At 45.2% G+C, this 26,635-nt stretch overlaps 1 protein-coding gene across 1 annotated transcript in view; it reads left to right on the forward strand.

Annotated features, from left to right (window-relative positions):
• The first annotated feature begins 787 nt into the window (after window positions 1-787).
• sh3kbp1 (SH3-domain kinase binding protein 1) overlaps window positions 788-26,635 on the forward strand; it is a 30,738-nt gene continuing 4,890 nt past the window's right edge. Inside the window, exons 1-15 of the mRNA XM_084151986.1 lie at window positions 788-1,024; window positions 3,105-3,262; window positions 6,697-6,799; window positions 13,889-13,995; window positions 15,096-15,240; window positions 15,409-15,482; window positions 18,582-18,671; window positions 20,323-20,392; window positions 21,514-21,608; window positions 21,727-21,828; window positions 21,939-21,990; window positions 22,414-22,491; window positions 23,194-23,332; window positions 23,448-23,518; window positions 23,856-23,965. Of these exons, the coding sequence (XP_084008112.1) occupies window positions 1,021-1,024; window positions 3,105-3,262; window positions 6,697-6,799; window positions 13,889-13,995; window positions 15,096-15,240; window positions 15,409-15,482; window positions 18,582-18,671; window positions 20,323-20,392; window positions 21,514-21,608; window positions 21,727-21,828; window positions 21,939-21,990; window positions 22,414-22,491; window positions 23,194-23,332; window positions 23,448-23,518; window positions 23,856-23,965 (1,398 nt within the window). The 5' untranslated portion in view covers window positions 788-1,020. The remainder of the gene's footprint in view (window positions 1,025-3,104; window positions 3,263-6,696; window positions 6,800-13,888; window positions 13,996-15,095; window positions 15,241-15,408; window positions 15,483-18,581; window positions 18,672-20,322; window positions 20,393-21,513; window positions 21,609-21,726; window positions 21,829-21,938; window positions 21,991-22,413; window positions 22,492-23,193; window positions 23,333-23,447; window positions 23,519-23,855; window positions 23,966-26,635) is intronic.

Raw genomic sequence — 26,635 nt, forward strand, 5'->3', positions numbered from 1 at the left:
TAGTTTGCGCTGTTCTGTGAAGGGAGTAGTACACAGCGTTGTACGAGATCTTCAGTTTCTTGGCAATTTCTCGCATGGAATAGCCTTCATTTCTCAGAACAAGAATAGACTGACGAGTTTCAGAAGAAAGTTATTTGTTTCTGGCCATTTTGAGCCTGTAATCGAACCCACAATTGCTGATGCTCCAGATACTCAACTAGTCTCAAGGCCAGTTTTATTGCTTCTTTAATCAACACAACAGTTTTCAGCTGTGCTAACATAATTGCAAAAGGGTTTTCTAATGATCAATTAGCCTTTTAAAATGATAAACTTGGATTAGCAAACGCAACGTGCCATTGGAACACAGGACTGATAATCGGCCGTTTCCAGCTACAATAGCCATTTACAACATTAACAATGTCTACACTGTATTTCTGATCAATTTGATGTTATTTTAATGGACAAAAAAAGTGCTTTTCTTTCGAAAACAAGGACATTTCTAAGTGACCCCAAACTTTTGAATGGTAGTGTATGTGATAATCTGCCCAACATGTCTGCAATGAAGGCAGCATGGAACGCCACCATATTCTGTGTAGGCCTGCGCAGGTTATCGAATCTTTCTGTTCAATGCCTGGACGATGTTTATCATAGGAGGAGCCACATCAATATTATAGGCCTATAAAGACCTTGTATAATTTGTGTTTCTGGAACGCAAGTACTATTTTTGGGGACGATTCGTGATTTCTCGCGATATTTGTGGTACAGAAGCGGTACGCAGTTCAATGCAGGGCAGAGAGAGAGAGCGCGCAGAGCGTTCTGTACATCAGCGCTTTTCCGCTTTCTGGCTGCTCTCTGGTGTGACCGGGGAGAAAGCGGAAGGAATATGGTTCCATCTCGCATTCCTCCCGCTGCAGCGCGGTCATAACGGAGCTCTCGTGCGGGAGGCTGGGGCTCGTACTCGGTCCACCAAATAACAAGATTCCTGTCTTTCTCGTTAAACACGGTAATCCCTGCAGCAGGAGCAGAGCGTCACGGGAACAGATGGGTGAGATGAGAAGAGATGACAATGATTTGTTTTGATTTTTCTAACCGTTGTGATGCGTCCATTTAACGTCTTAACGTCTTAACGGATAGAAACCCAAACACATCTGGAGATTGTACAGTACAGATGTTGAATGTAGGCTATATTTTCGTTAGCTGCGTGTCCTGATGACCATAACGCGATGCGTGGGCGTGTAAATGGTGTGTGTGTGTGTGTGTGTGTGTGTGTGTGTGTGTGTGTGTTGCGAGTGCAGCAGACAGAGTAAGAAGACATTGATGAGTTACAGATGTTGACACGTTTACATTTGTATTCTCTCTCTCTCTCTCTCCTCGTCTCCCTGTCTTTGCTGGAATATAGCCTAACTGAGTGTAAATGGGTTTAGTTGTAGAGTTACTGAGTGGTAGTGACGCTCCTCCTAGTAAACCCAAGGGAGAGGTGGGGGGAGAACACAGGAAGAGAACAGAATGCAGCTTCATGCTCTTTACTGTAACACCGACCGCTGGTGTGTAGCTATGCCATTTCCCCCCCTCTTCCTCCTCTCTTCTTTCAATCCTCTCTTCCCCTCTGCCCTCTTCTTCTCTCTTCTTCTTCTCCTCTCTTCTCTGTTCATTATGTCACTGTAGTGCCTGTCTAAGCCACCCCCTACCTGTGACCGATAATGCACTCATTCACAGATTCACACACACACACGCACACACACACACACACACACACACACACACACACACACACACACACACACACACACACACACACACACACAGACATTTCTAACACATCAGGCCATATTTTTTCCTTGAGGCCCGCACTCCGGCCCATTTTTGTATAATTTTGCGCCAAAAAACCCCAACTTAGACAGGCCCACTAAGCTAAAAATGGACCACCCCTGCACACACACCAGCGCTGACATCACCTGAGTCCCTATCTGAGTTGGAGTCCTAGTCCCCATGGTAACCAGACACCTCCGCAGCACCTCCATGGCGGTGGTGATATTCATGATGCAGCTGCAGTGTGTGTCATCAAGCTTCCAGCCAATCAGAGTGTGAGTGTATAAGAATGTGTGTGTGTGTACCGTGACCAAGAACGTGTGTTTTGAGTGAGAAAAAGAGGGCATATTTTTTCCATGAGTGTGTGGTTTGGTCTTATCTAAACTAACTGCAGCTGTTGGAGAAAGGTCATGACAGAGCAGACCCATCCATTACACAGATGCTGGGGGAGGGGGGCTGTGTGTGTGGGAGTGTGTTATGTCTACAGGCTTAGTTGGTACACTCCTCTGGTTCCTCTCTCCTCTCAGTACAGAGGCACAAGGTAGATAGAGAGGGGATGAGAAAGGGTGTTTTAGGGGTTGGGGTCGAGGAGGAGGGAGATTGAGTCATAGACGTCCTCCCTCTCATTCCACCGTTCCCATAGTTACACCCACCCCCCTCCCCACCACCACTACCCACACAACTATGACAGCGATCTCTGTATTTGTCTTTTTAGAAACAGGTATTCTCATTGGGCGCAATCTTAACTTGAGATGCACACACTTAAACTCAACTATTGCATAAATCAGGAACATTAGGATTCAGGCCTTCAGCAATAAGTAGTAACCAAGTTTGTGTTACCCATTCTTCAAATTCTGTGTCCTATTTGTTAGCTATTAAAGGGCAATTAAACCACTTTTCCATTTTCATTTTCTCCAGCACCAGTGTCTACATATGTGATATAAATATAAAGTTAAAAGTTATACCTGATCACATCATCAAAAGTTTAAAAAAAATGATTTTCCAACACTATGAGATTCGTGGTGATGTGGGGAGCGATACAATATCCTCCCTCGGCTAGAAACTTGTTGCAGGTTTTGAAAATTGCAGTTTTCTTTACTTTTAATCCTACCCTGTGATGTCACAGAGAAGCATTTTTTAGGACCTTCTTATCTTTTTAACCACAGATCATAGAAACGCACCGTTTTCACATATGTAGACACTGGCATGGTGCTGGAGATAATTGAAAAGTGGCAGAATTTCCCTTTTAGTCTTAAGTCTAAATAGTTTTGTATTTGTGTGTGTGTGTGTGTGTGTGTGTGTGTGTGTGTGTCCAGTCGAGGCGGTGGTAGAGTTTGACTACGAGGCTCAACAGGAGGATGAGTTGAGTCTGCATGTCGGTGACATCATCGTCAAGGTAACGAAGGATGACGGAGGATGGTGGGAAGGAGAGATAGACGGACGGAGGGGTCTGTTCCCAGACAACTTTGTCAGGGTGAGTAACAATGACAACACACACACACATCAATGTTGTTGTTCCTATATTGTGTTCTAGGAGATTATTTCTTAATATTCTGTAATGGCTAGCCTAATGAACTGTAAAGAACATACAAACATGTTCTATGAATGTCCTGGATGGGAGACCAGATGCTGCACTGTGAGATACACATCACTGTCAGATACTGGTGTCAGTGTGTGTGTGTGTGTGTGTGTGTGTGTGTGTGTGTGTGTGTGTGTGTGTGTGTGTGTGTGTGTGTGTGTGTGTGTGTGTGTGTGTGTGTGTGTGTGTGTGTGTGTGTGTGTGTGTGTGTGTGTGTGTGTGTGTGTGTGTGTGTGTGTGTGTGTGTGTGTGTGTGTGTGTGTGTGTGTGTGTGTGCGCGAAGGGGGAAGCATCCACTTCCTTTCCCAGTAAAGGAAGTGAGAATGACACGGCAAACAGGAACACGGCGTTGTGTGTTTCTGTATCCCCCAAAGGTCAATGATAGAGCAAATCTACTGTAGAATATAACAGATAAGTGTTCTGCTGAACTGTTGCTCCCATAACTGATTCTATAATAATGAGTGAAATATTCTGTTGTGTTTATGACAGAATGTCACTGCTCACTCAGATTACACTCACCCTGTGGTCAGTTTGTGTGTGTGTGTGTATGTGTTGGGGGGACAGTTAAGCCGTGTGTTTTGTTGTCTGTGATGGAGTGAGCCACACAGAATGTGCTGGGGACAGCTGAAAGACAGGAGAGAGATGGATGAGAGAAAGACCACATTATTTTCTAATTCAGTTTCTAATACTGTAGAACGCATCATCATCATCATCATCTGTGTGTGTGTGTGTGTGTGTGTGTAATGATTATCTTCCCCTTCTCAGTGGTGTGCATTTGTTCACTCCCCTTATGGACTTACTATATATGCCACGCACACTGTGGTGTGTGTGTGTGTGTGTGTGTGTATATTGTCTCAGAACACAGAATTACAAATGTTATTATTCTTCTCCCTAAAGTGTGTTCTTGCTCACTCCCCCTTGTGGATTTAAAAGCAATGGACAGGAGGAATATGGTGAAAACCCTCTCCTAGTCCATGCTCACACCAATCCAATGTGGTGAAAACCCTCTCCTAGTCCATGCTCACACCAATCCAATACTTTTACAGCCATGAATGAGAGTGAAGGAGTCCAGACTTCAGGGAGACCATCAACACTGGCTGATAGAGCAGAGAGAATATCAATGAATCAGGGCCTGTATTTATAAAGCGTCTCAGAGCAGAAGTGCTGATCTATAGATCATGATGAATAGCATTACATGGATATTGTATTTTCAGCTGGTGTACAAAATCGAAAGTAAAAGACGCAAAAACTAAACTTAAAAATGGGAAGCATAGAAATAGCGCACATAGAACATATCTACCACTTCTTAGACCTGCTTTCAATAAGAATGACAGATCTATTTGTATTGTATTTGTATTTATTATGGATCCCCATTAGCTGCTGCCAGGGCAGCAGCTACACTTCCTGGGGTCCAGGAAAATTAAGGCAGTTATACATACTATAACTCACATTTTTATGTTAATTTTGTCGGGTCCAAAAAGTTACATATTGCAGCTTTATAGAATACAGGTCCTGGTGTGTTAGTGCTAGGCTGCAAAAACATTTTTTTATAATAACCTGCTTCCCGGGACCAGCCTGGAGAACATTACTCTTAGAGGGAAAGGGTTTCACCAGATGGGCCCCATGAATTGTCAGTAAAATTGTGTGTGTGTGTGTGTGTGTGTGTGTGTGTGTGTGTCTATGTCTGTGTACAGTAAGCAGGTGTTTCCTGTTCTGACATTGTAAATCTCGACCTCTTCCCTTCGTCATTTCAGTTTGGTTTCCTTCTAGAGAGAAACATACTCACTTATACTCTGACACACTGTATGTGTGTGTGTGTGTGTGTGTGTGTGTGTGTGTCGTTGCTCCAGTGAGCTATAGGAGCTGCAGGGCAGCGATTATGAAACTGCATAGTGACAAATGCATTAAAGAACTGTGAACTACACAGCCTTGTGTGTGTGTGTCTGTGGAAGGAAAGGACTGTGCATGTTGCAGCTGTAGGCCATCACATACACAGTACCTCAGGTCTTTAGTGTCTTGTGATAGTTTATGTAAGAAGAAAAGGAAAGACACTAACTGAATTAGCTGTGAACATAAAGCTAGGGTTAGGGTTGAGCCAGGCTGTGGACATGAAGATAGGGTTAGGGTTGAGCCAGGCTGTGGACATGAAGCTAGGGTTAGGGTTGAGCCAGGCTGTGGACATGAAGATAGGGTTAGGGTTAGGATTATGGCTAGGGTTAGGGTTAGGGTTGAGCCAGGCTGTGGACATGAAGATAGGGTTAGGGTTGAGCCAGGCTGTGGACATGAAGCTAGGGTTAGGATTATGGTTAGGGTTAGGGTTGAGCCGGGGTGTGGACATGAAGCTAGCGTTAGGGTTAGGCATAGTATTAGGGGAAGGGTTGAGCCGGTGTATGGACATGAAGCTAGGGTTAGGGTTGAGCCAGGCTGTGGAAATGAAACTAGGGTTAGGGTTATAGTTATGGCTTGGGTTAGGGTTGAGCCAGGCTGTGGAAATGAAACTAGGATTAGGATTATGGCTAGGGTTAGGGTTGAGCCAGGCTGTGGACATGAAGCTAAGATTAGGGTTAGGATTATGGCTAGGGTTAGGGTTGAGCCGGGCTGTGGACATGAAGCTAAGATTAGGGTTAGGATTATGGCTAGGGTTAGGGTTGAGCCAGGCTGTGGACATGAAGCTAGGTTTAGGGTTAGGTTTATGGCTAGGGTTAGGGTTGAGCCAGGCTGTGGACATGAAGCTAGGTTTAGGGTTAGGATTATGGCCAGGGTTAGGGTTGAGCCGGGTTGTGGACATGAAGCTAGGGTTAGGATTATGGCTAGGGTTAGGGTTAGGGTTGAGCCGGGGTGTGGACATGAAGCTAGCGTTAGGGTTAGGCATAGTATTAGGGGAAGGGTTGAGCCGGTGTATGGACATGAAGCTAGGGTTAGGGTTGAGCCAGGCTGGGGAAATGAAACTAGGGTTAGGGTTATAGTTATGGCTTGGGTTAGGCTTGAGCCAGGCTGTGGACATGAAGATAAGATGATGGTTATGGCTAGGGTTGAGCCAGGCTGTGGACATGAAGCTAGGTTTAGGGTTAGGATTATGGCTAGGGTTGGGGTTGAGCCAGGCTATGGACATGAAACTAGGATTAGGTTTAGGGTTAGGGTTGAGCCAGGGTGTGTGTGTGTGTGGCTCTCACTGCTCATCTGTTGGTAAAGGGTTAGGTCTCTAGGGTTACAGACATGACAACTCCAGCATCTGGTTGATAGGTGGGAAACAAGACACACACACAGATCCGAAACAAACTTGCAAACTCTCTGTCTGTCTCTCTCTCTCTCTGTCTGTCTCTGTCCAGGAGATAAAGAAAGATGTGAAGAGAGAGACGGGGCCTAAATCTGATCTCTCCAATGGCAGTGCAAGCCCTGTGTCTGAGCCCAGCCTACGACCAGCCAGGAAAGGTAAGCCGCCCCACCCCACGCACACACACACACACACACACACACACACACCTCGCTGTCTGATGAAAATCTCCTAACTGAATTTTAGCCTTTTTTGTATTTATATTTTTATATACGCTACCAGTCAAAGGTTTGGACACACCTACTCTTTCAAGAGTTTTTCTTTATTTTTTTACTGTTTTTTTATATTGTAGAATAATAGTGAAGACATCAAAACTATGAAATAACACATGGAATCATGTAGTAAACAAAAAAGTGTTAAACAAATCAAAATATATTTTATATTTGACATTCTTCAAAAAGCCACCCTTTACCTTGATGACAGCTTTGCACACTCTTGGCATTCTCTCAACCAGCTTCACCTGGAATGCTTTTCCAACAGTCTTGAAAGAGTTCCCACATATGCTGAGCACTTGTTGTCTGCTTTTCCTTCACTGCAGTCCGACTCATCCCAAACCATCTCAATTGGGTTGAGGTCGGGGGATTGTGGATGCCAGGTCATCTGATGCAGCACTCCATCACTCTCCTTCTTGGTCAAATAGCCCTTACACAGCCTGGAGGTGTGTTGGGTCATTGTCCTGTTGAAAAACAAATGATAGTCCCACTAAGCCAAAACCAGATGGGATGGCGTATCGCTGTAGAATGCTGTGGTAGCCATGCTGGTTAAGTGTGCCTTGAATTCTAAATACCGTATTTTCCGCACTATAAGGCGCACCGGAGTATAAGCCGCAGCAGCTAAATTGAATGATATTGAATGATGTGTACATATATAAGCCGCACTGGACTATAAGCCGCAGGTGTTTTAATGTTTAATTACCATATGTAAGGGTTCGTGCACAGAGGGGATTGTCGGGAAAGAGATGGCTGCTTGAGGAAGCTCCCATTTATTAACATTTCAACAAACAAGTTGCATATTTGCATAACGTATTCCAGCAAAATTAGTTAATAGCGTCACAATCATTTAACCACTTAACTTTGGTTATTTTTGAAAAACCTTGAAAAAGTGTGCTCATCTTTGAATATGTATCTACATTATAGCCTACAGTAGTACCATAACAAAAAACTAAGCTTACAGCGCTTGACGAGGCAATATCAATGGCTAAATTAAATGTGTTTTTTTTAAGTGCAAAATAAAGTGCCTGTAACACGACAGTAAGCGCGTAAACCTAAAGTTGCAGCAACACGGCTGCTTAAAATATACGGTAATCAGCCTACCAGAAAAGTCATTCATCCTCGTCTTCATCTTTTAGGCTAAGGTGCAGTACACGGCTGTAACCAGAAAAGTCAAGTCATTAATCCTCATCTCCGTCTTCTTCCTGCGTACTAAAACCACCAAAGTCCTCATCTTCAGTGTCGGAAACGAACAGGCTCAGGGTGGCTTCGTCAGCCACTCTCCTCTCTCCTTCGTTGACGCTCTCAAAACCAACGAACTCCTCTTCGTCACTGTCGGAATCGAACAGACTCTGAAGGGCCTCAGCTGTGGCGGCGTCCTCCTCTTCATCACGCAGCAGTCCAGCCTTTCGGAACCCGTTAATGATCGTGGATGTTTTAAAACTCCTCCACGCTATCAGGATCCACTCGCAAACTTGAGCGAAAGTTGCTTTTCGCATGCGACCAGTTTTGGTGAATGATTTATCGCCGCTAGTCATCCACGCCTCCCACTGAACGCGTAGTGCCACTTTGAACGCACGATTGACACTGATGTCGAGTGGCTGCAGATGCTTCGTTGTGCCCCCAGGAATCACAGCTGGAATCGAGTTTGTGCTCTTGATGGCTGGTTTCACATAATCCGTTATATGGGCCCTCATGCTGTCCAAAACGAGCAAAGCTTTTTTTTGGCGAAAGAATCCTCCAGGGCGCTTGACGTAGCACTCATTCAGCCACTCATTCATTACGCTTTCCATCATCCACCCTTTCTTGTTGACTTTAAAGGAGATGCCGTTCAGGATCTTTTCTTTTGGCATTGTAATCCGCTTAAAAATCACCATTGGCGGAAGCTTTAATCCAGATGCTGTGCAGCCAAGAACACAAGTGAAATTTGTTCTCTCGTGGCCAGTGGTTCTCAACGTGATGGACGATTCACCTTTCTTGTTAACAGTCCTAGTGATAGGCAGGTCAAACGTCAAAGGCACTTCATCCATATTTATGATCTGGTCCGGTCCGATGGAATATTCCTCTATCATTCTTTGTGTGAATTCGCCGAAGTTTGTTATTTTTTCCTGGTAGTCGGGAGGGAGTTGCTGACACACAGTCGTCCGCGCCCTGATGGAGAGTCCCTTTCGTCTCATAAATCTGAAACACCAGGATGGTCCACCTCTAAAATTTTCAATTTTCATTTCGGTGGCGACTGTTTCAGCTTTCAGTCGGATCTGCACGGTGGAAACACCTCGGCCATCTGCTCTCTGTGTGTTCACCCAATCTTCAAGAAAGTCTTCAAGTTCGGGCCATCTGCTTTTATTACCTCTGAAAGCTTTTTTTGACTTTTTGCATTGAGACAGTTCTTCCCGCTGGCGTCTCCAACGTCTCACCATTGACTCATTGATGCCAAGGCTACGTGCAGCAGCTCTATTTCCTTCTTTTACAGCCAGATTGACTGCCTTTAACTTAAAAGCTGCATCATATGCATTTCTACGTTTGTTTTCCATAATGAGGGTTTGTGCATGAAAACTTCCTTTGCACAAACTGTCTCGCTCTCGTAATGTCTGTCTGTCTTGCTCTCGTTCTGTCTCTCGTTCTGTCTCTCGTACCACTCTCGGTTCCACTTTTACTTTTGCGCGCTACCTGTCTCACTCTTTTCCGGCCTCCAGCTTTTCCTGCTGGAGCCCGCCGCTTAAAGGTGGGGGGCGCGGACCGGTCATAGAGCCCATAGAGTTAAAGTTGGTGGACTGTAACCTGTAAAATCCATAGATTTAGGAGGTCTTCTAGTGGCCGTTAGCTGTAAAAATCCATAGATTAGCCGCACTGTTATATAAGCCGCAGGGGTCGAAAAATTGGAAAAAAGGCGCGGCTTATAGTCCGAAAATTACGGTAAATCAGACAGTGTCACCAGCAAAGCACCCCCACACCATAACAACACCTCCTCCATGCTTTACGGTGGGAAATACACATGCGGAGATCATCCATTCACCCACACCCCGTCCCACAAAGACACGGCGGTTGGAACCAAAAATCTCCGATTTGGACTCCAGACCAAAGGACACATTCCCACCGGTCTAATGTCCATTGGTTGTGTTTCTTGGCCCAGGCAGGTCTCTTCTTCTTATTGGTGTCATTTAGTAGTGGTTTCTTTGCAGCAATTCGACCATGAAGGCCTGATTCACACAGTTGAGATGTGTCTGTTACTTGAACTCTGTGAAGCATGCTTTTGGGCTGCAATTTCTGAAGCTGGTAACTCTAATGAATTTATCCTCTGCAGCAGAGGTAACTATGGGTCTTCCATTCCTGTGGCGGTCCTCATGAGAGCCAGTTTCATCATAGCGCTTGATGGTTTTTGCGACTGCACTTGAAGAAACTTTAAAAGTTATTGAAATGTTACGTATTAACTGACCTTCATGTCTTAAAGTAATGATAGACTGTAGTTTCTCTTTGCTTATTTGAGCTGTTCTTGCCATAATATGGACTTGGTCTTTTACCAAATAGGGCTATTGTCACGATCGTCGAAGGAGGGGGACCAAGGCGCAGCGTGATATTCGTACTTATTTTATTAAGTGCACACAATAAACAACACAACAAACGATAACGTGACGTCCTAGGTCTAACACAACCAACACGGAACAAGATCCCACAACTACTGTGGGAAAACAGCCTGTCTAAATGTGGTTCCCAATCAGAGACAACCAGCAACAGCTGACACTCGTTGCCTCTGATTGAGAACCACTCTGGCCAACATAGAAATACAACAACTAGAATCTACAACACAGAACACAAACACATAGAATCTATACACCCTGGCTCAACATATAGAGTCCCCAGAGCCAGGGTGTGACAGTACCCCCCCCCCCCCCCCAAAGGCGCGGACTGCGACCGCGCCTAAACATAAACCAAACAGGGGAGGGCTGGGTGGGCATTCCTCCTCGGAGGCGGTTCCGGCTCCGGGCTTGACCACCACCCTCCAACAATCCCCCCGTAGCGCCCCTGGTCCGGTCTGGCCCCGCTGGCTGGAGCTGGACTGGACATCGTAGGAGCGGATTGCTTAGGCTCCGGTGTGGAGCAGCTGACCGGTACCTGACCAGGCACCGGTGACCCAGGCACGGGTTGTGCCGGACTGACGACGCGCACCCCTGGCTTGGTGCGTGGAGCAGGAACGGGCCGGACCGGGCTGACGATGCGCACCCCTGGCTTGGTGCGTGGAGCAGCAACGGGCCGGACCGGGCTGACGATGCGCACCCCTGGCTTGGTGCGGGGAGCAGGAACGGGCCGTACCAGGCTGACGATGCGCACCCCTGGCTTGGTGCGTGGAGCAGGAACGGGCCCTACCTGGCTGACGATGCGCACCCCTGGCTTGGTGCGTGGAGCAGGAACGAGCCGTACCGGGCTGACGATGCGCACCCCTGGCTTGGTGCGGGGAGCAGGAACGGGCCGTACCGGGCTGACGACTCGCACCCCTGGCTTGGTGCGAGTGGCAGGAACAGGCCGGGCCGGGCTGGCGACGCGCACCATTAGCTTGGTGCGGGGAGCAGGAACAGGCCGGGCCGGGCTGGCGACGCGCACCATTAGCTTGGTGCGGGGAGCAGGAACAGGCCGGGCCGGGCTGGCGATGCGCACCATTAGCTTGGTGCGGGGAGCAGGAACAGGCCGGGCCGGGCTGGCGACACGCACCGTAGGCTTGGTGCGAGGGTCAGGAACAGGCCGGACCGTACTGGGAACACACACCACTGGCCTTAAACGGGGATCAGGAACGGGCCGGACCGGACTGGCAATACACCTCAGTACCTCTCGCCGTGCCTCTACATCTTCCTTCCCTTTCTTCACCAATGGCTCCCGTAACCCGGTGGCCTTCTCTCCTCGTCCACGAACTCGCCCCTTCTCTGCCTCCAGCAGCCCCGTCGTCCATGCCATGTGCCCCCCCCCTAAAAAAATGTTTGGGGTGCCTCTCGCCTGTCCGACCACGGCCCGGTTGGCGCCGCTTCTCCTTTCCTGCCTGGGTCTCCCCCTTCATAGCCCTCCGGCAACGGACGGCCTCCTCCTCCGTAATCTGCCCCCAACCGAGGAGGACATCTACTAACGTTACCTCCTGCGTGTGCTCCTGGACACGCTGCTTGGTCCTGGTGTGGTGGGATCTTCTGTCATGATCGTCGAAGGAGGGGGACCAAGGCGCAGCGTGATATTCGTACATACTTATTTTATTAAGTGCACACAATAAACAAAACAACAAACGATAACGTGACGTCCTAGGTCTAACACAACCAACACGGAACAAGATCCCACAACTACTGTGGGAAAACAGCCTGTCTAAATGTGGTTCCCAATCAGAGACAACCAGCAACAGCTGACACTCGTTGCCTCTGATTGAGAACCACTCTGGCCAACATAGAAATACAACAACTAGAATCTACAACACAGAACACAAACACATAGAATCTACACACCCTGGCTCAACATATAGAGTCCCCAGAGCCAGGGTGTGACAGCTATCTTCTGTATAACCCCCCCCCCCACACACACACACACACACCTTGTCACAACACAACTGATTGGCTCAAACGCATTAAGAAGGAAATAAATTCCACAAATTAACTTTTAAGTAGACACACCTGTTAATTGAAATGCATTCCAGGTGACTACCTCATGAAGCTGGTTGAGAGAATGACATCAAGGTAAAGGGTGGCTATATGATGAATCTCAAATATTTATTATATTTGGATTTGTTTAACACTTTTTTGGTTACTACATGATTCCATATGTGTTATTTCATAGTTTTGATGTCTTCACTATTATTCTACAATGTAGAAAATAGTAAAAATAAAGAAAAACCCTTGAATGAGTAGGTGTGTCCAAACTTTTGACTGGTAGTGTGTATTAAAAGCAGTAACTCCCCTCAACAGAAACATTTCATGACTCTAGGACCAATAAAATGTATTAAACATTTCTTCTGAGGTTCGTTAATGGGAAAATATGGTGATTTTTAACGTTTCATTAAATATTTCTGTTTTGGAGATTAGGTTTTCATCGGACAGCGACAATATATTACAGTGCATTCGGAAAGTATTCAGATCCCTTTACCTTTTCCAACTTTTGTTACGTTACAGCCTTATTCTAAAATTGATTCAATTGTTTATTTTACTCATCAATTTACACACAATACCCCATAATGACAAAGCAAAAACAGGTTTTTAGAAATGTTTGCACATTTATTAAAAATACAAATCAGAAATATCACATTTACATAAGTATTCAGACCCTTTACTCAGTACTTTGTTTCCTCCAGATGTGACGCTTGGCATTCAGGCCAAAGAGTTCAATCTTGGTTTCATCAGACCAGAGAATCTTGTTTCTCATGGTCTGAGAGTCCTTTAGGTGCCTTTTGGCAAACTCCAAGCGGGCTGTCAAGTGCCTTTTACTGAGGAGTGGCTTCCGTCTGGCCACTCTACCATAAAGGCCTGACAGACATGGTTGTCCTTCTGGAAGGTTCTCCCATCTCCACAGAGGAACTCTGGAGCTCTGTCTGAGTGGCCATTGGGTTCTTGGTCACCTCCATGACCAAGGCCCTTCTCCCCCGATTGCTCAGTTTGGCCGGGCGGCCAGCTCTAGTAAGAGTCTGAAATGATTTGGTACCATAGCAAAGGGTTTGAATACTAATGTAAATAAGGTATTTCTGTTTTTATTTTTAACAAATTGGCAAAAATGTCTAAAAGCCTGTTTTCCCTTTCTCATTATACGGTATAGTGTGTAGATTGACGAGGAAACATTTTTATTTATTAAATTTTAGAATAAGGCTGTAACGTAACAAAATGTGAAAAAAGTCAAGGGGTCTGAATACTTTCCGAATGCACTGTATATGTTGTTTAGTATATGTGCAGTGGGCTACAAATAATATTTGTGAACATAATACATAATTCAATAATTTACTACTGTGTGTGTCTGTTCCAGGAGATCAGATCCGCCAAAGGAGGTGTAAGGCATCATTTAGCTATGTTCCTCAGAATGAGGACGAATTGGAGCTGAAGATAGGAGATGTCATCGACATACTGGTGGAGGTGAGAGGGGAGGCTGACATACTGGTGGAGGTGAGAGGGGAGGCTGACATACTGGTGGAGGGAGATGGGAGGCTGACATACTGGTGGAGGTGAGAGGGGAGGCTGACATACTGGTGGAGGTGAGAGGGGAGGCTGACATACTGGTGGAGGTGAGAGGGGAGGCTGACATACTGGTGGAGGGAGATGGGAGGCTGACATACTGGTGGAGGTGAGAGGGGAGGTTGACATACTGGGGGAGGGAGATGGGAGGCTGACATACTGGTGGAGGTGAGATGGGAGGCTGACATACTGGTGGAGGTGAGAGGGGAGGCTGACATACTGGGGGAGGTGAGATGGGAGGCTGACATACTGGTGGAGGTGAGAGGGGAGGTTGACATACTGGGGGAGGGAGATGGGAGGCTGACATACTTGGGGAGGTGAGATGGGAGGCTGACATACTGGTGGAGGTGAGAGGGGAGGTTGACATACTGGGGGAGGGAGATGGGAGGCTGACATACTGGTGGAGGTGAGAGGGGAGGCTGACATACTGGTGGAGGTGAGAGGGGAGGCTGACATACTGGTGGAGGTGAGAGGGGAGGCTGACATACTGGTGGAGGTGAGAGGGGAGGCTGACATACTGGGGGAGGTGAGATGGGAGGCTGACATACTGGTGGAGGTGAGATGGGAGGCTGACATACTGGTGGAGGTGAGAGGGGAGGCTGACATACTGGGGGAGGTGAGATGGGAGGCTGACATACTGGGGGAGGTGAGAGGGGAGGCTGACTGAATGTTTGGGTGTGTGTCTGTTTCAAGATTTCTCTTTACTGTAGTTACTGCTCCCTCTTGTGGCCACATGACAAACCTATTAAACCAGATTATATTTACATTTAACATTTAAGTCATTTAGCAGACGCTCTTATCCAGAGCGACTTACAATATTTCTGTGGTGACCCTGCGTTCATTCATAAGCGTGTATATTAACTTTCCCCACGGGAGCTAGCTTTCTTGGAGCCATTGATAGCGTGCAGGTCTCCCGACCAGAACCTTGTGGTTTTGATTCGACCCTCAGATAAGTACACTCTCCCTTCATGTTTCATTACAATATTGACTTGTGTGTGTAGGTGGAGGAGGGCTGGTGGGAGGGCAGTCTGAACGGTAAAACAGGGATGTTTCCCTCCAACTTCACCAGAGAGCTGGAAGACACACCCGCTTCACTCGACACATCCACTAGGTCATCACAGGAGGAGCTACGCAGCAACAGGACCAGTGAGTCTCACACGCATGCACATGCACACATCACTGATCAAATGTTTTTTAATAGCATGAAATTATAGATAAATATGAATACATTTAATACAATTTAAGGAAATCAAGTTATATGATTCTGCAGAACTGAAGATGGTTTTTAATGCAATTATATTTGTGTGTGTGTAGGTAAAGACAGTCCAGGGAGCGAGAGTGACGGAGGAGAGAGTCGCACTGACAGCGGAGAGATTCAACCCAAGAAGGTCATTATCTTTCTATCTTTCTGTCTGTCTGTCTGTCTGTCTGTCTGTCTATCAGGGCTCTGTGCAGGCCAGTCAAGTTCTTCCACACCGATCTTGATAAACCATTTCTATATGGACCTTGCTTTGTGCACAGGGGCATTGTCATGCTGAAACAGGAAAGGGCCTTCCCCAAACTGTTGCCACAAAGTTGGAAGCACAGAATCATCTAGAATGTAATTGTATGCTGTAGCAGTAAGATTTCCCTTCACTGGAAATAAGGGGCCTAGCCCGAACCATGAAAAATAGCCCCAGACCATTATTCCAGTTGGCACTATGCATTGGGGCAGGTTGCGTTCTCCTGGCATCCGCCAAACCCAGATTTGTCTGTCAGACTGCCAGATAGTGAAGTGTGATTCATCACTCCAGAGAACGCGTTTCACCTGTCCAATGGTGGCAAGCTTTACACCACTCCAGCCGATGCTTAGCATTGCGCATGGTGATCTTAGGCTTGTGTGCGGCTGCTCGACCATGGAAACCCATTTCATGAAGCTCCCTACAAACAGTTATTGTGCTGACGTTGCTTCCAGAGGAAGTTTGGAACTCAGTAGTGAGTGTTGCAACCAAGGACAGACGATTTTTACGCGCTACGCGTTTCAGCACTCGGGTGTCCCGTACCACTTTGTGGCTGAGCCGATGTTGCTCCTAGATGTTTCCACTTCACAATAACCGCACTTACAGTTGACCAGAGCAGCATTAGCAGGGCAGAGATTTGAAGAACTGACTAGTTGGAAGGTGGCATCCTATGACGGTGTCACTGAGCTCTTCAGTACGGGCCATTCTACTGCCAATGTTTGTCTATAGAGATTTCATGGCTGTGTGCTCGATTTTATACACCTGTCAGCAACAGGTGTGGATGAAATAGCCAAATCCACTAATTTGAAGGGGTGTACACATACTTTTGTCCATGTAGTCTATCTATCTATCTACAGTATATATCTATCGATCTATATATATATATATATATATATATATATATATATATATATATATATATATATATATATATATATATATACACATACACTACCAGTCAAAAGTTTGGACACACCTACTCATTCAAGGGTTTTCTTTATTTTTACTATTTTTTACATTGTAGAATAATAGTGAAGACACAATAACACATATGGAATGATGTAGTAACCAAAAAAGTGCTTAACAAATCAAAATATATTTTATATTTGAGATTCTTCAAATAGCCACCCTTTGCCTTGATGACAGCTTTGCGCTGTCACGTTGTATAATGATTAGAAGAAAGGCGCAGGAATACGTATTAGTTTTTTTTTATTACTCCAACCAACACAAGGTACGTCATGAAAAAACGACGAGGACGAAGCCCAAAACAAACATGTGTATATATATATAACACTGGGATGTAACCCAAACAAAAGAGCAAGGTGTAAACCTCTAAACAATACACGGGACGAGACCCGTAATAACAAGAGCACAATACACGGTACTCACGAGACCAACGGACATGGGAGAATAATCGACAAGGACAATGGGGAACAGAGGGCACATATATACACATACTAATCAGGGGGAATGGGAACCAGGTGGTCGTAATGAGACAAGACAGTCTGGGGTTGGTGGTAATGATCCAGGTCAGTGACACCTAGAAGACCGGTGACGTAGACCTCCGGAGCTGGTGAACGGAATGAGCAGCAGTACCGGGGGGATCCGTGACATGCACACTCTTGGCATTCTCTCAACCAGCTTCATGAGGTAGTCACCTGGAATGCATTTCAATTAACAGGTGTGCCTTGTTAAAAGTTAATTTGTGGAATTTCTTTCCTTCTTAATAAATATAATAATAAATAAACCAAATAAATGCTTCACAGAGTTCAAGTAACAGACACATCTCAACATCAACTGTTCAGAGGGGACTGTGTGAATCAGGCCTTCATGGTCGAATTGCTGCAAAGAAACCACTACTAAAGGACACCAATAAGAAGAAGAGACATGCTTGGGCCAAGAAACATGAGCAATGGACATTAGACCGGTGGAAATGTGGCCTTTGGTCAAAAGTCCAAATTGAGATTTTTGTGAGACGCGGTGTGGGTGAACGGATGATCTCTGCATGTGTAGTTCCCACCGTAAAGCATGGAGGAGGAGGTGTTATGGTGTGGGGGTGCTTTGCTGGTGACACTGTCTGTGATTTATTTAGAATTCAAGGAACACTTAACCAGCATGGCTACCACAGCATTCTGCAGCGATACGCCATCCCATCTGGTTTGGGCTTAGTGGAACTATCATTTGTTTTTCAACAGGACAATGACCCAACACACCTCCAGGCTGTGTAAGGGCTATTTGACAAAGAAGGAGAGTGATGGAGTGCTGCATCAGATGACCTGGCCTCTACAATCCCCTGACCTCAACCCAATTGAGATGGTTTGGGATGAGTCGGACGGCAGAGTGAAGGAAAAGCAGCCAAAAGTGCTCAGCATATGTGGGAACTCCTTCAAGACTGTTGGAAAAGCATTCCAGGTGAAGCTGGTTGAGAGAATGCCAAGAGTGTGCAAAGCTGTCATCAAGGCAAAGTGTGGCTATTTGAAGAATCTCAAATATAAAATATATTTGGATTTGTTTAACACTTCTATGGTTACTTCTTGATTCCATATGTGTTATTTCATAGCTGTGATGTCTTCACTATTATTCTACAATGTAGAAAATAGTAAAAATAAAGAAAAACCCTTGAATGAGTAGGTATTCTAAAACTTTTGACCGGTAGCGTGTGTATATATATATATATATATCGTGGTAAGTGTAGTTTAATAACAGTGTCATGATAACTTTAAATGTTTATAATAGTATTTCCATGGTAACTATAGTTAGTAATAGTGTAGTTGTGTTAACTATAGTCATAGTAACTATAGTTAGTAATAGTATAGTTGTGTTAACTATAGTAGTGGTAACTATAGTTAGTAATAGTGTAGCTGTGTTAACTATAGTAGTGGTAACTATAGTTAGTAATAGTGTAGCTGTGTTAACTATAGTAGTGGTAACTATAGTTAGTAACAGTGTCTTCATGGTAACTATAGTCGTGGTAATGTGGGTCTCCAGGTTCGAGGGTTGGGGTTCGGTGACATCTTTAAAGACCAGCCCATCAGACTGAGACCTGCATCTGGAGACATGGACACAGAGGGAGAGAAGGTGACACACACACACACACACACACACACACACACACACACACACACACACACACACACACACATAATAGTGCATATACAGGTAAGTGCCAAAATAAAGGAAACACTCAAGTAAAGGAGGAATACAAAGTATATTGAAAGCAGGAGCTTCCACACAGGTGTGGTTCCTGAGTTAATTAAGCAATTAACATCCAATCATCCCCCCCACACACACACACACACACTAACACACACTCCCTTCATCAGTGAGAGAGAGCTCTACGGGGAGTGAAGGAGGGAGGGAGGAAGTGAGGGAGGGAGGAAGGAAGAAGGAGGCATTGGCGCTTTTCACCGATGCGTACACACACAGACATACACTGGGTCACTGTGGAGGGTAAGACAACCACATCTCTCCTTTTCTCTCTTTCTCTCTCTTTTTCTCTTCTCTCACTGTATTAGTGTTGAATCTGCTTTGTAAAAGGACTGTCTGGATAATGGCAGGGTTATGTTTTCTTTAGGGTGTGTCTTGTCAGGGTGTGTATGCGTGTGATAATCTATGTTTGTCGGGTGTGTGTTTGAGTATGTGAGTTTGGGTACGTGTCAGGGTGTGTGTGTGCCTGTGTGTGCCGTGTGTGTGTGTGTGTCTGTCTGTCTGTCTGTCTGTCTGTCTGTCTGTTTGTGTGTGTAGGATGTTTAGCAGCCTGTCCTGCTGTGCGGGTGGCTGCAGTGATGGTTTATGGGAAGTGTAGTCTCAGTTCTCTAATGAGAATGGGGGGGGAAATTAGCTGGGGAGGGGGGTTAATATGGGTAGTTCTGAGTAATAGCCTTTAGACACAGATGCAGAACAGTGTCTAGAGTTAACATATGTACTAGACTGGAATCTCTCTTCCCCTTAGGGCTGAGGAAGTATCCAGCTGTGTGTCACAGTCTGACGTTACTTTAACAATGGTTGACCAGTTGTGTACTGGTATGTGCGTGTGTGTGTGCCCCACATGACTCTTATTAGTACAACTCGAACTAGACTGGGTGGAGAGAGAGGGATAGAGTAAGCTATGGAAGGGTGGGAGAGAGAAAGAGTGAAGAAGGGTGGGAGAGCGAGAGAGAGGGGGAGGGAGAGAGGGGGAGGGAGAGAGAGAGAGAGGGGGAGGGAGAGAGAGGGGGAGGGAGAGAGGGAAGGAGAGAGGGGGAGGGGGAGGGGGAGGGAGAGAGAACGGGAGAGAGGGAGAGGGGAGGGAGAGAGAGGGGGAGAGAGGGGGGAGGGAGAGAGAGCGGGAGGGAGAGAGAGAGGGGGGGAGGGAGCGAGAGCGGGAGAGAGAGAGAGCGGGGGGGGGGGGGGGGAGCGGGTCAGGGAGAGCTGGTGGTATAGAGGGGTTGGGATGTTTTACTGAGTGTAAAACAGAGAAGTGTGTGTTTGAGACAAAACAGGCTCTGTGTGTGTGTTTCCTGTTGAAGAGCCACTCTCGTTCCACAAACATAGCATAGGGATCCATTAGTCTTATAACAACAGCCCCTTATACACTATACACACACACACACAGACACACACACAACTACACATTCAAACACACACACAGAGCCCAGTCTGTACGGATTTGATCCCCTGATGATCGCACATGGAGATATATGGGTATGTATTTACGTGTGTGTGTGTGTGTTTCCCTCCACTCCTCTAGGCACAGGTTAGGAAATCACCCTCTGTTGCCCCGGGAACTATGAAGGCGGAACCTGAGGGCAAGGTGAAAGGTGAGAGGGAGGGGCCTGGGATTTTCTAGATTCTCATTGGACAGTCTGTCTCACTTCCTAATTCATCCTAGAATAAGATAAAGTAGAAATAGAAATACAGAATCTTTCAATTTAAATTATTATATAAAATTCTTGCTACCAATAGAATGTTATTTATATGGGGGATACAATCTTCCCAGCTCTGTAGATTTTGCTGTGAAGAGATAGAATCATTAGATCATTTGTTTTGGTTCTGTCCATTTGTAGCTTGTTTTTGGACACAGGTCCAGGAATGGCTAAAGGATTGCAATATTTACCTGGAACTAACCTTGCAGATAGCATTACTGGGTGATCTGAAAAGTCATAGTCAATCAATCAATAATATAATAATACTTTTAGCAAAAATGTTTATTTTTAATTCACAATCTGTAGAAGCAATGAGAATAGAAAGGTTCAGAACTTTTGTAAAACATCACAGTACGGTTGAAATATATATATATATGGCAAATAGAAATCCTATATGGATGGTGTTAAGAGATAGATGGGAGGTATTGAATAGAGTTGAAGGATGGGACTAATAACAAATAACAACAAATAATAACAAAGATAGCTAATAATGTAAGCATACTGTGTCCATAATAAGTATATAGGTTGTATGTTGGGAGCTTTTGGGAAAGAGCACAGTTAGAAAGATATGGCATTTAGAAGCAAACCGGATGGACATCATGAAAATTATCGGAGAGGTTGAGAGTAGAAGAAGTTCAGGAGCAAAAAAATAAATAAATATATATATTTTTATATATACATATAGATATAGAATTATTGTAAAATTAACTCTGTCCATAAGGTGTAGATAGTAAGTATAGACCGGAAGTAGAGGCCTGGGCGTTGTTGTTCACTAATTTACTCCAAGTAGGGAAAGGATGGTGGGGTTGAAAAGTAATAAAGGGGAATATATATATAAAAAAAAAAAAAAAACATGGGGGATTGGAAGTGATGCAGACAATTACATTGATAGAAGATACAATCTATCTGCAATATTAAGCTGATCCATCCCCCCGAAAAAAAAGGAAAAAAAAGAAAGAAATAGAAATACACTTTTGGGATTCAGCGTGTTTCTCTGTGTTCTGATTGGTTCCCAGGCCGTGAGCTGTGTAAAGTCATCTTCCCGTACGACGCCCAGAATGAAGACGAGCTGTCAATCAAAGAGGGAGAGATCATCTCCATCATTAACAGGGTGTGTGTGTGTGTGTGTGTGTGTCTTTGTGTGTGTGTGTGTGTGTGTGTGTGTGTGTGTGTATGTGAGGGGTGTGTGCGTGTGTTTAACCTGTGTATTTGGATTGTGTGTGTTGTAGGACTGTGCTGACGCAGGGTGGTGGATGGGGGAGATAGGGGGGAGGAAGGGAGTCTTCCCTGATAACTTTGTCAAGCTGCTAATACCTGATGTAGAGAAAGAGGTAAGAAACAACAGAATTGGATTTATACTATTATTGAGGTGTTCAAGGAATTAAATTCCATGAGAGCAAAATGGCTTTGTGTGTGTGTGTGTGTGTGTGTGTGTTTGCAGAGACCAAAGAAGCCGCCTCCCCCCAGTGCCCCCTCAGCTAAACACACCACAGGTAATCCCCCTGTCCTCACCTCTCTTTTCCTCTCCTCTCTCCCCTTTTCTGCTCTCATTTCCTCTGTTCTCCCTATTTTTTCCTCTCCTTACCTCTCCTCTATCTCAATCCTCTATCTCTAATCTCTCTTCTCTTCTCCGCTCAGCCACTGGTACCGTTTTGTGTGTGTCTCAATCCTCTCTCTATCTCCATCTACTCCTCTCTGTTTTGTGTGCGTTAGTGTGTTAAAGGGAGAGAGGCAGAAACCATTAGCTATGGAGATAATTAAACAGGTATAGAGACAGACAGACAGACAGACAGACAGACAGACAGACAGACAGAGATAGAGAGAGAACGAGAGAGAACGAGAGAGAACCAAAGATCTAGGGAGGAGTGTCAATAATGTCACCCTCAGTTGACCCCTGACCCCTGTGTGACCTGTAGAGAAAAGGTTGGAAGTCAGAAAGGTACCCCCGGAGCGCCCCGAGCACCTGCCTCATAGACCACCTGACGACAACAAAGGTATTATAGTAATACTACAAATACTAAACTCTGCCTCACAGATCTGATGACAACAGAGGTACTACCATACTACTACTACAGTAATACTATTATACAACTACTACTATATTACAACTACTACCATTACTATACTACACTATTCCAGTATCATCTACAATGCCTGCTTGGGCCTGCTGCAGCCTGACTACTGCTCTCTCTATGACTACTACCCTATATGGCTATTCAGCCTGATTGGGTCCTATTCAGCCTGCTTGGGCCTTATTCTGCCTGCATGGGACCTATTCAGCCTGCTTGGGCCCTATTCTGCCTGCTTGGGCCCAATTCAGCCTGCGTGGGCCTTATTCAGCCTGCGTGGGCCTTATTCAGCCTGCGTGGGCCTTATTCAGCCTGTGTGGGCCTTAGTCAGACTGCTTGGGCCTTACTCACCCTGGTTGGGCCCTATTCAGCCTGCTTAGGCCTTATTCAGCCTGCTTGGGTCTTATTTAGCCTGCTTGGGCCTTATTCAGTCTGCTTGGGCCCTATTCAGCCTGCTTTAGCTTTATGCTGCAGCTCTCCCCACCTCTTCAGCTGGCTCACACCTCACCTATACGTTGACCGTGTGTGTCTGTGTGTATGACATCCCCATTCAGACACCTACTATTTTACCCTGTCCGTATACATGTATGTGTTTGTTAATTTGTGTGTGTGTGTGTGTGTGTGTAGGTGAGGAGGTGAAGGTTGGAGAGATCCCTAAGCCCACCCTCCCGTCCAAATCTCCAAAGAAGCCCCACCCACCAAAGACAAGCTCCTCCCACTTCCCTCCCCGACGCCCTGACAGACCTGAGAGACCTCCTACTGTACCGTCAGTACACGCAAACACACACACACACACACACACACACACACACACACACACACACACACACACACACACAAATAAACACACACTAAAGTTGTTGTTTGGTCTACCTGTTCAGGTGTGAGAGCCCTAAGTTTGAGGGTGGGGCTGTGACTCCAGATCCTGCCTCTGACAGGTCAAAATATATTGGTGAGTTTGACTGACAGTACAAGGGGCCAATCAGGGTCAGTTTGATAGTTATGTGGCCGGACACTAGTCCAGCCAGAGCAGTCTTGAGTCGGCTGACTCAAGAGACAGAGGTTTGAATATGAATCAAGATCATCAGTTCTCCCTCTCTCCCTCTTTATCTCTCTTTCTCTCTTTATCTCTCATATACGAGGAATTAGCAGCTCTAGCGCTCTTATAGATCAGCTGTATATGCGTTTGTTTCTTTGATTGCCTGGTCTCTGGTTAAATGTTAGAATTGTTCCTATAGATTAACATTATAATGGTTGTATGGTGTGTGTCTGTGTGTGTGTGTCTGTAGATGTGGTTGACTTGGACTCTGTAGTCTTGTCTACAGAAAAACTAAACCATCCGACCGCAATGAGACCAAGAGTCCTCGACCGCAGACCACGCTCCCAGATCATCAGCACAGTGAGTGAACACACACACACACACACACACACACACACACACACACACACACACACACACACACACAGTCGTGTACAGTTAACCTTGTAACAATTCAGTCTCATTAAAAATCCTATTTTCCCTAACCCCTAAACCTAACCCGTACTCTTACCCTAACCCTAACCTTAACCCAAAAACCTAACCCTAAACCTAACCCTAGCTCCTAACCCTAAACTTAAAACTAACCCTAGCTCCTAACCCTAACCCTAACATAATTATAACCCTAACACTAATTCTAACCTTAACCCTAAACCCCCTAGAAATAGCATTTGACCTCATTGGGACTAACAAAATGTCCCCAGTTGGTCAAATATTTGTTTGTTTACTATTCTTGTGGGGCCTTCTGGTCCCCACAAGAATAGTTAAACACGTCCACACACACACACACACACACACACACACAGGGCCATGCACAGACCTTTGGTGGGGCAGGTGCTCAACGTAGCTACTGTTTTTTTACGTAGCTGCTACTCAGTGCTCCGATGCCACTTCCCCCTCCTTGATCAGCGATGAACGCCATTGTCTGGTGTAGCCTACAGACGTCATGTTGTACACAAAGGACATGGCCGACATGTTCCAACTACTGCATTCCATGCCTCAGAAGGTTATTAAGCATAAGCGCGATTTCATGTAGTTTTTTTAGGAGGGGAGTTAGGCTACATGCAGCTATTTACATGTTGTACACAAAAGACATGATCAACATACACCTTAGCCAAATATATTTAAACTCAGTTTTTCACAATTCCTGACATTTAATCCTAGTAAAAATTCCCTGTTTTAGGTCAGTTAGGATCACCACTTTATTTTAAGAATGTGAAATGTCAGAATAATTGTAGAGAGAATGATTTATTTCAGATTTTATTTATTTCATCACATTCCCAGTGGATCAGAAGTTTACATACACTCAATTAGTATTTGGTAGCATTGCCTTTAAATTGTTTAACTTGGGTCAACCGTTTTGGGTAGCCTTCCACAAGCTTCCCACAATAAGTTGGGTGAATGTTGACCCATTCCTCCTGACAGAGCTGGTGTAACTGAGTCAGGTTTGTAGGCCTCCTTGCTCACACATGCTTTTTCAGTTCTGCCCTCACATTTTCTATAGGATTGAGGTCAGGGCTTTGTGATGGCCACTCCAATACCTTAACTTTGTTGTCCTTAAGCCATTTTGCCACAACTTTAGAAGTATGCTTGGGGTCATTGTCCATTTGGAAGACCCATTTGCGACCAAGCTTTAACTTCCTGACTGATGTCTTGAGATGTTGCTTCAATATTTCCACATAATTTTCCTTCGCCATGATGCCATCTATTTTGTGAAGTGCACCAGTCCCTCCTGCAGCAAAGCACCCCCACAGCATGATGCTGCCACCCCCGTGCTTCACGGTTGGGATGGTGTTCTTCGGCTTGCAAGCCTTCCCCTTTTTCCTCCAAACATAACGATGGCCATTATGGCTAAACAGTTCTATTTTGTTTAATCAGACCAGAGTACATTTCTCCAAAAGGTACGATCTTTGTCCCCATGTGCAGTTGCAAACCGTAGTCTGGCTTTTTTATGGCGGTTTTGGAGCAGTGGCTTCTTCCTTGCTGAGCAGCCTTTCAGGTTATGTTGATATAGGACTCGTTTTACTGTGGATATCGATACTTTTGTACCTGTTTCCTCCAGCATCTTCACAAGGTCCTTTGCTGTTGTTCTGGGATTGATTGGCACTTTTCGCACCAAAGTAAGTTCGTCTCTAGGAGACAGAACGCATCTCCTTCCTGAGCGGTATGACGGCTGCGTGGTCCCATGGTGTTTATACTTGCGTACTATTGTTTATACAGATGAACGTGGTACCTTCAGGTGTTTGGAAATTGCTCCCAAGGATGAACCCGACTTGTGGAGGTCTGCAATTGTTTTTCTGAGGTCTTGGCTGATTTATTTTGATTTTCCCATGATGTCAAGCAAAGAGGCACTGAGTTTGAAGGTAGGCCTTGAAATACATCCACAGGTACACCTCCAATTGACTCAAATGATGTCAATTAGCCTATCAGAAGCTTCTAAAGCCATGACATCATTTTCTGGAATTTTCCAAGCTGTTTATAGGCACAGTCAACTTAGTGTATGTAAACTTCTGACCCACTGGAATTGTGATACAGTGAATTATAAGTGAAATAATCTATCTGTAAACAATTGTTGGAAAAATTACACGTGTCATGCACAAAGTAGATGTCTTAACCGACTTGCCAAAACAATAGTTTGTTAACAAGAAATTTGTGGAGTGGTTGAAAAAACGAGTTTTAATGACTCCAACCTAAGTGTATGTAAACTTCCAACTTAAACTGTATCTAGACAGGATATCAAACAAAAGAAAGACACTGACACACAGTCTAATGAACAATTTAATGTTATTTTTTCATAATTGACTAAGCAGGAGGAAGACAGACAGTCAAAGTAGTAGTGTTATTTTTCAGCAATTCTGGGTAATGGCTATTATATGGCAGCAACTACAAAGATTAGCCTACGTCGTCACACAAAACACTGATTGTTTTTGCTCCAATGCAATGTGTAGGGACTGCATCCTGCTTGTGTAACTGCAATATCCATTACAACAGACAGAGATGGTTGTAACCTTCATAATAGTCTGGCATGTTCGT

The sequence above is a fragment of the Coregonus lavaretus genome (assembly GCF_964263955.1).
Source record: "Coregonus lavaretus genome assembly, chromosome: 34".
Classification (NCBI taxonomy): Eukaryota; Metazoa; Chordata; class Actinopteri; order Salmoniformes; family Salmonidae; genus Coregonus; species Coregonus lavaretus.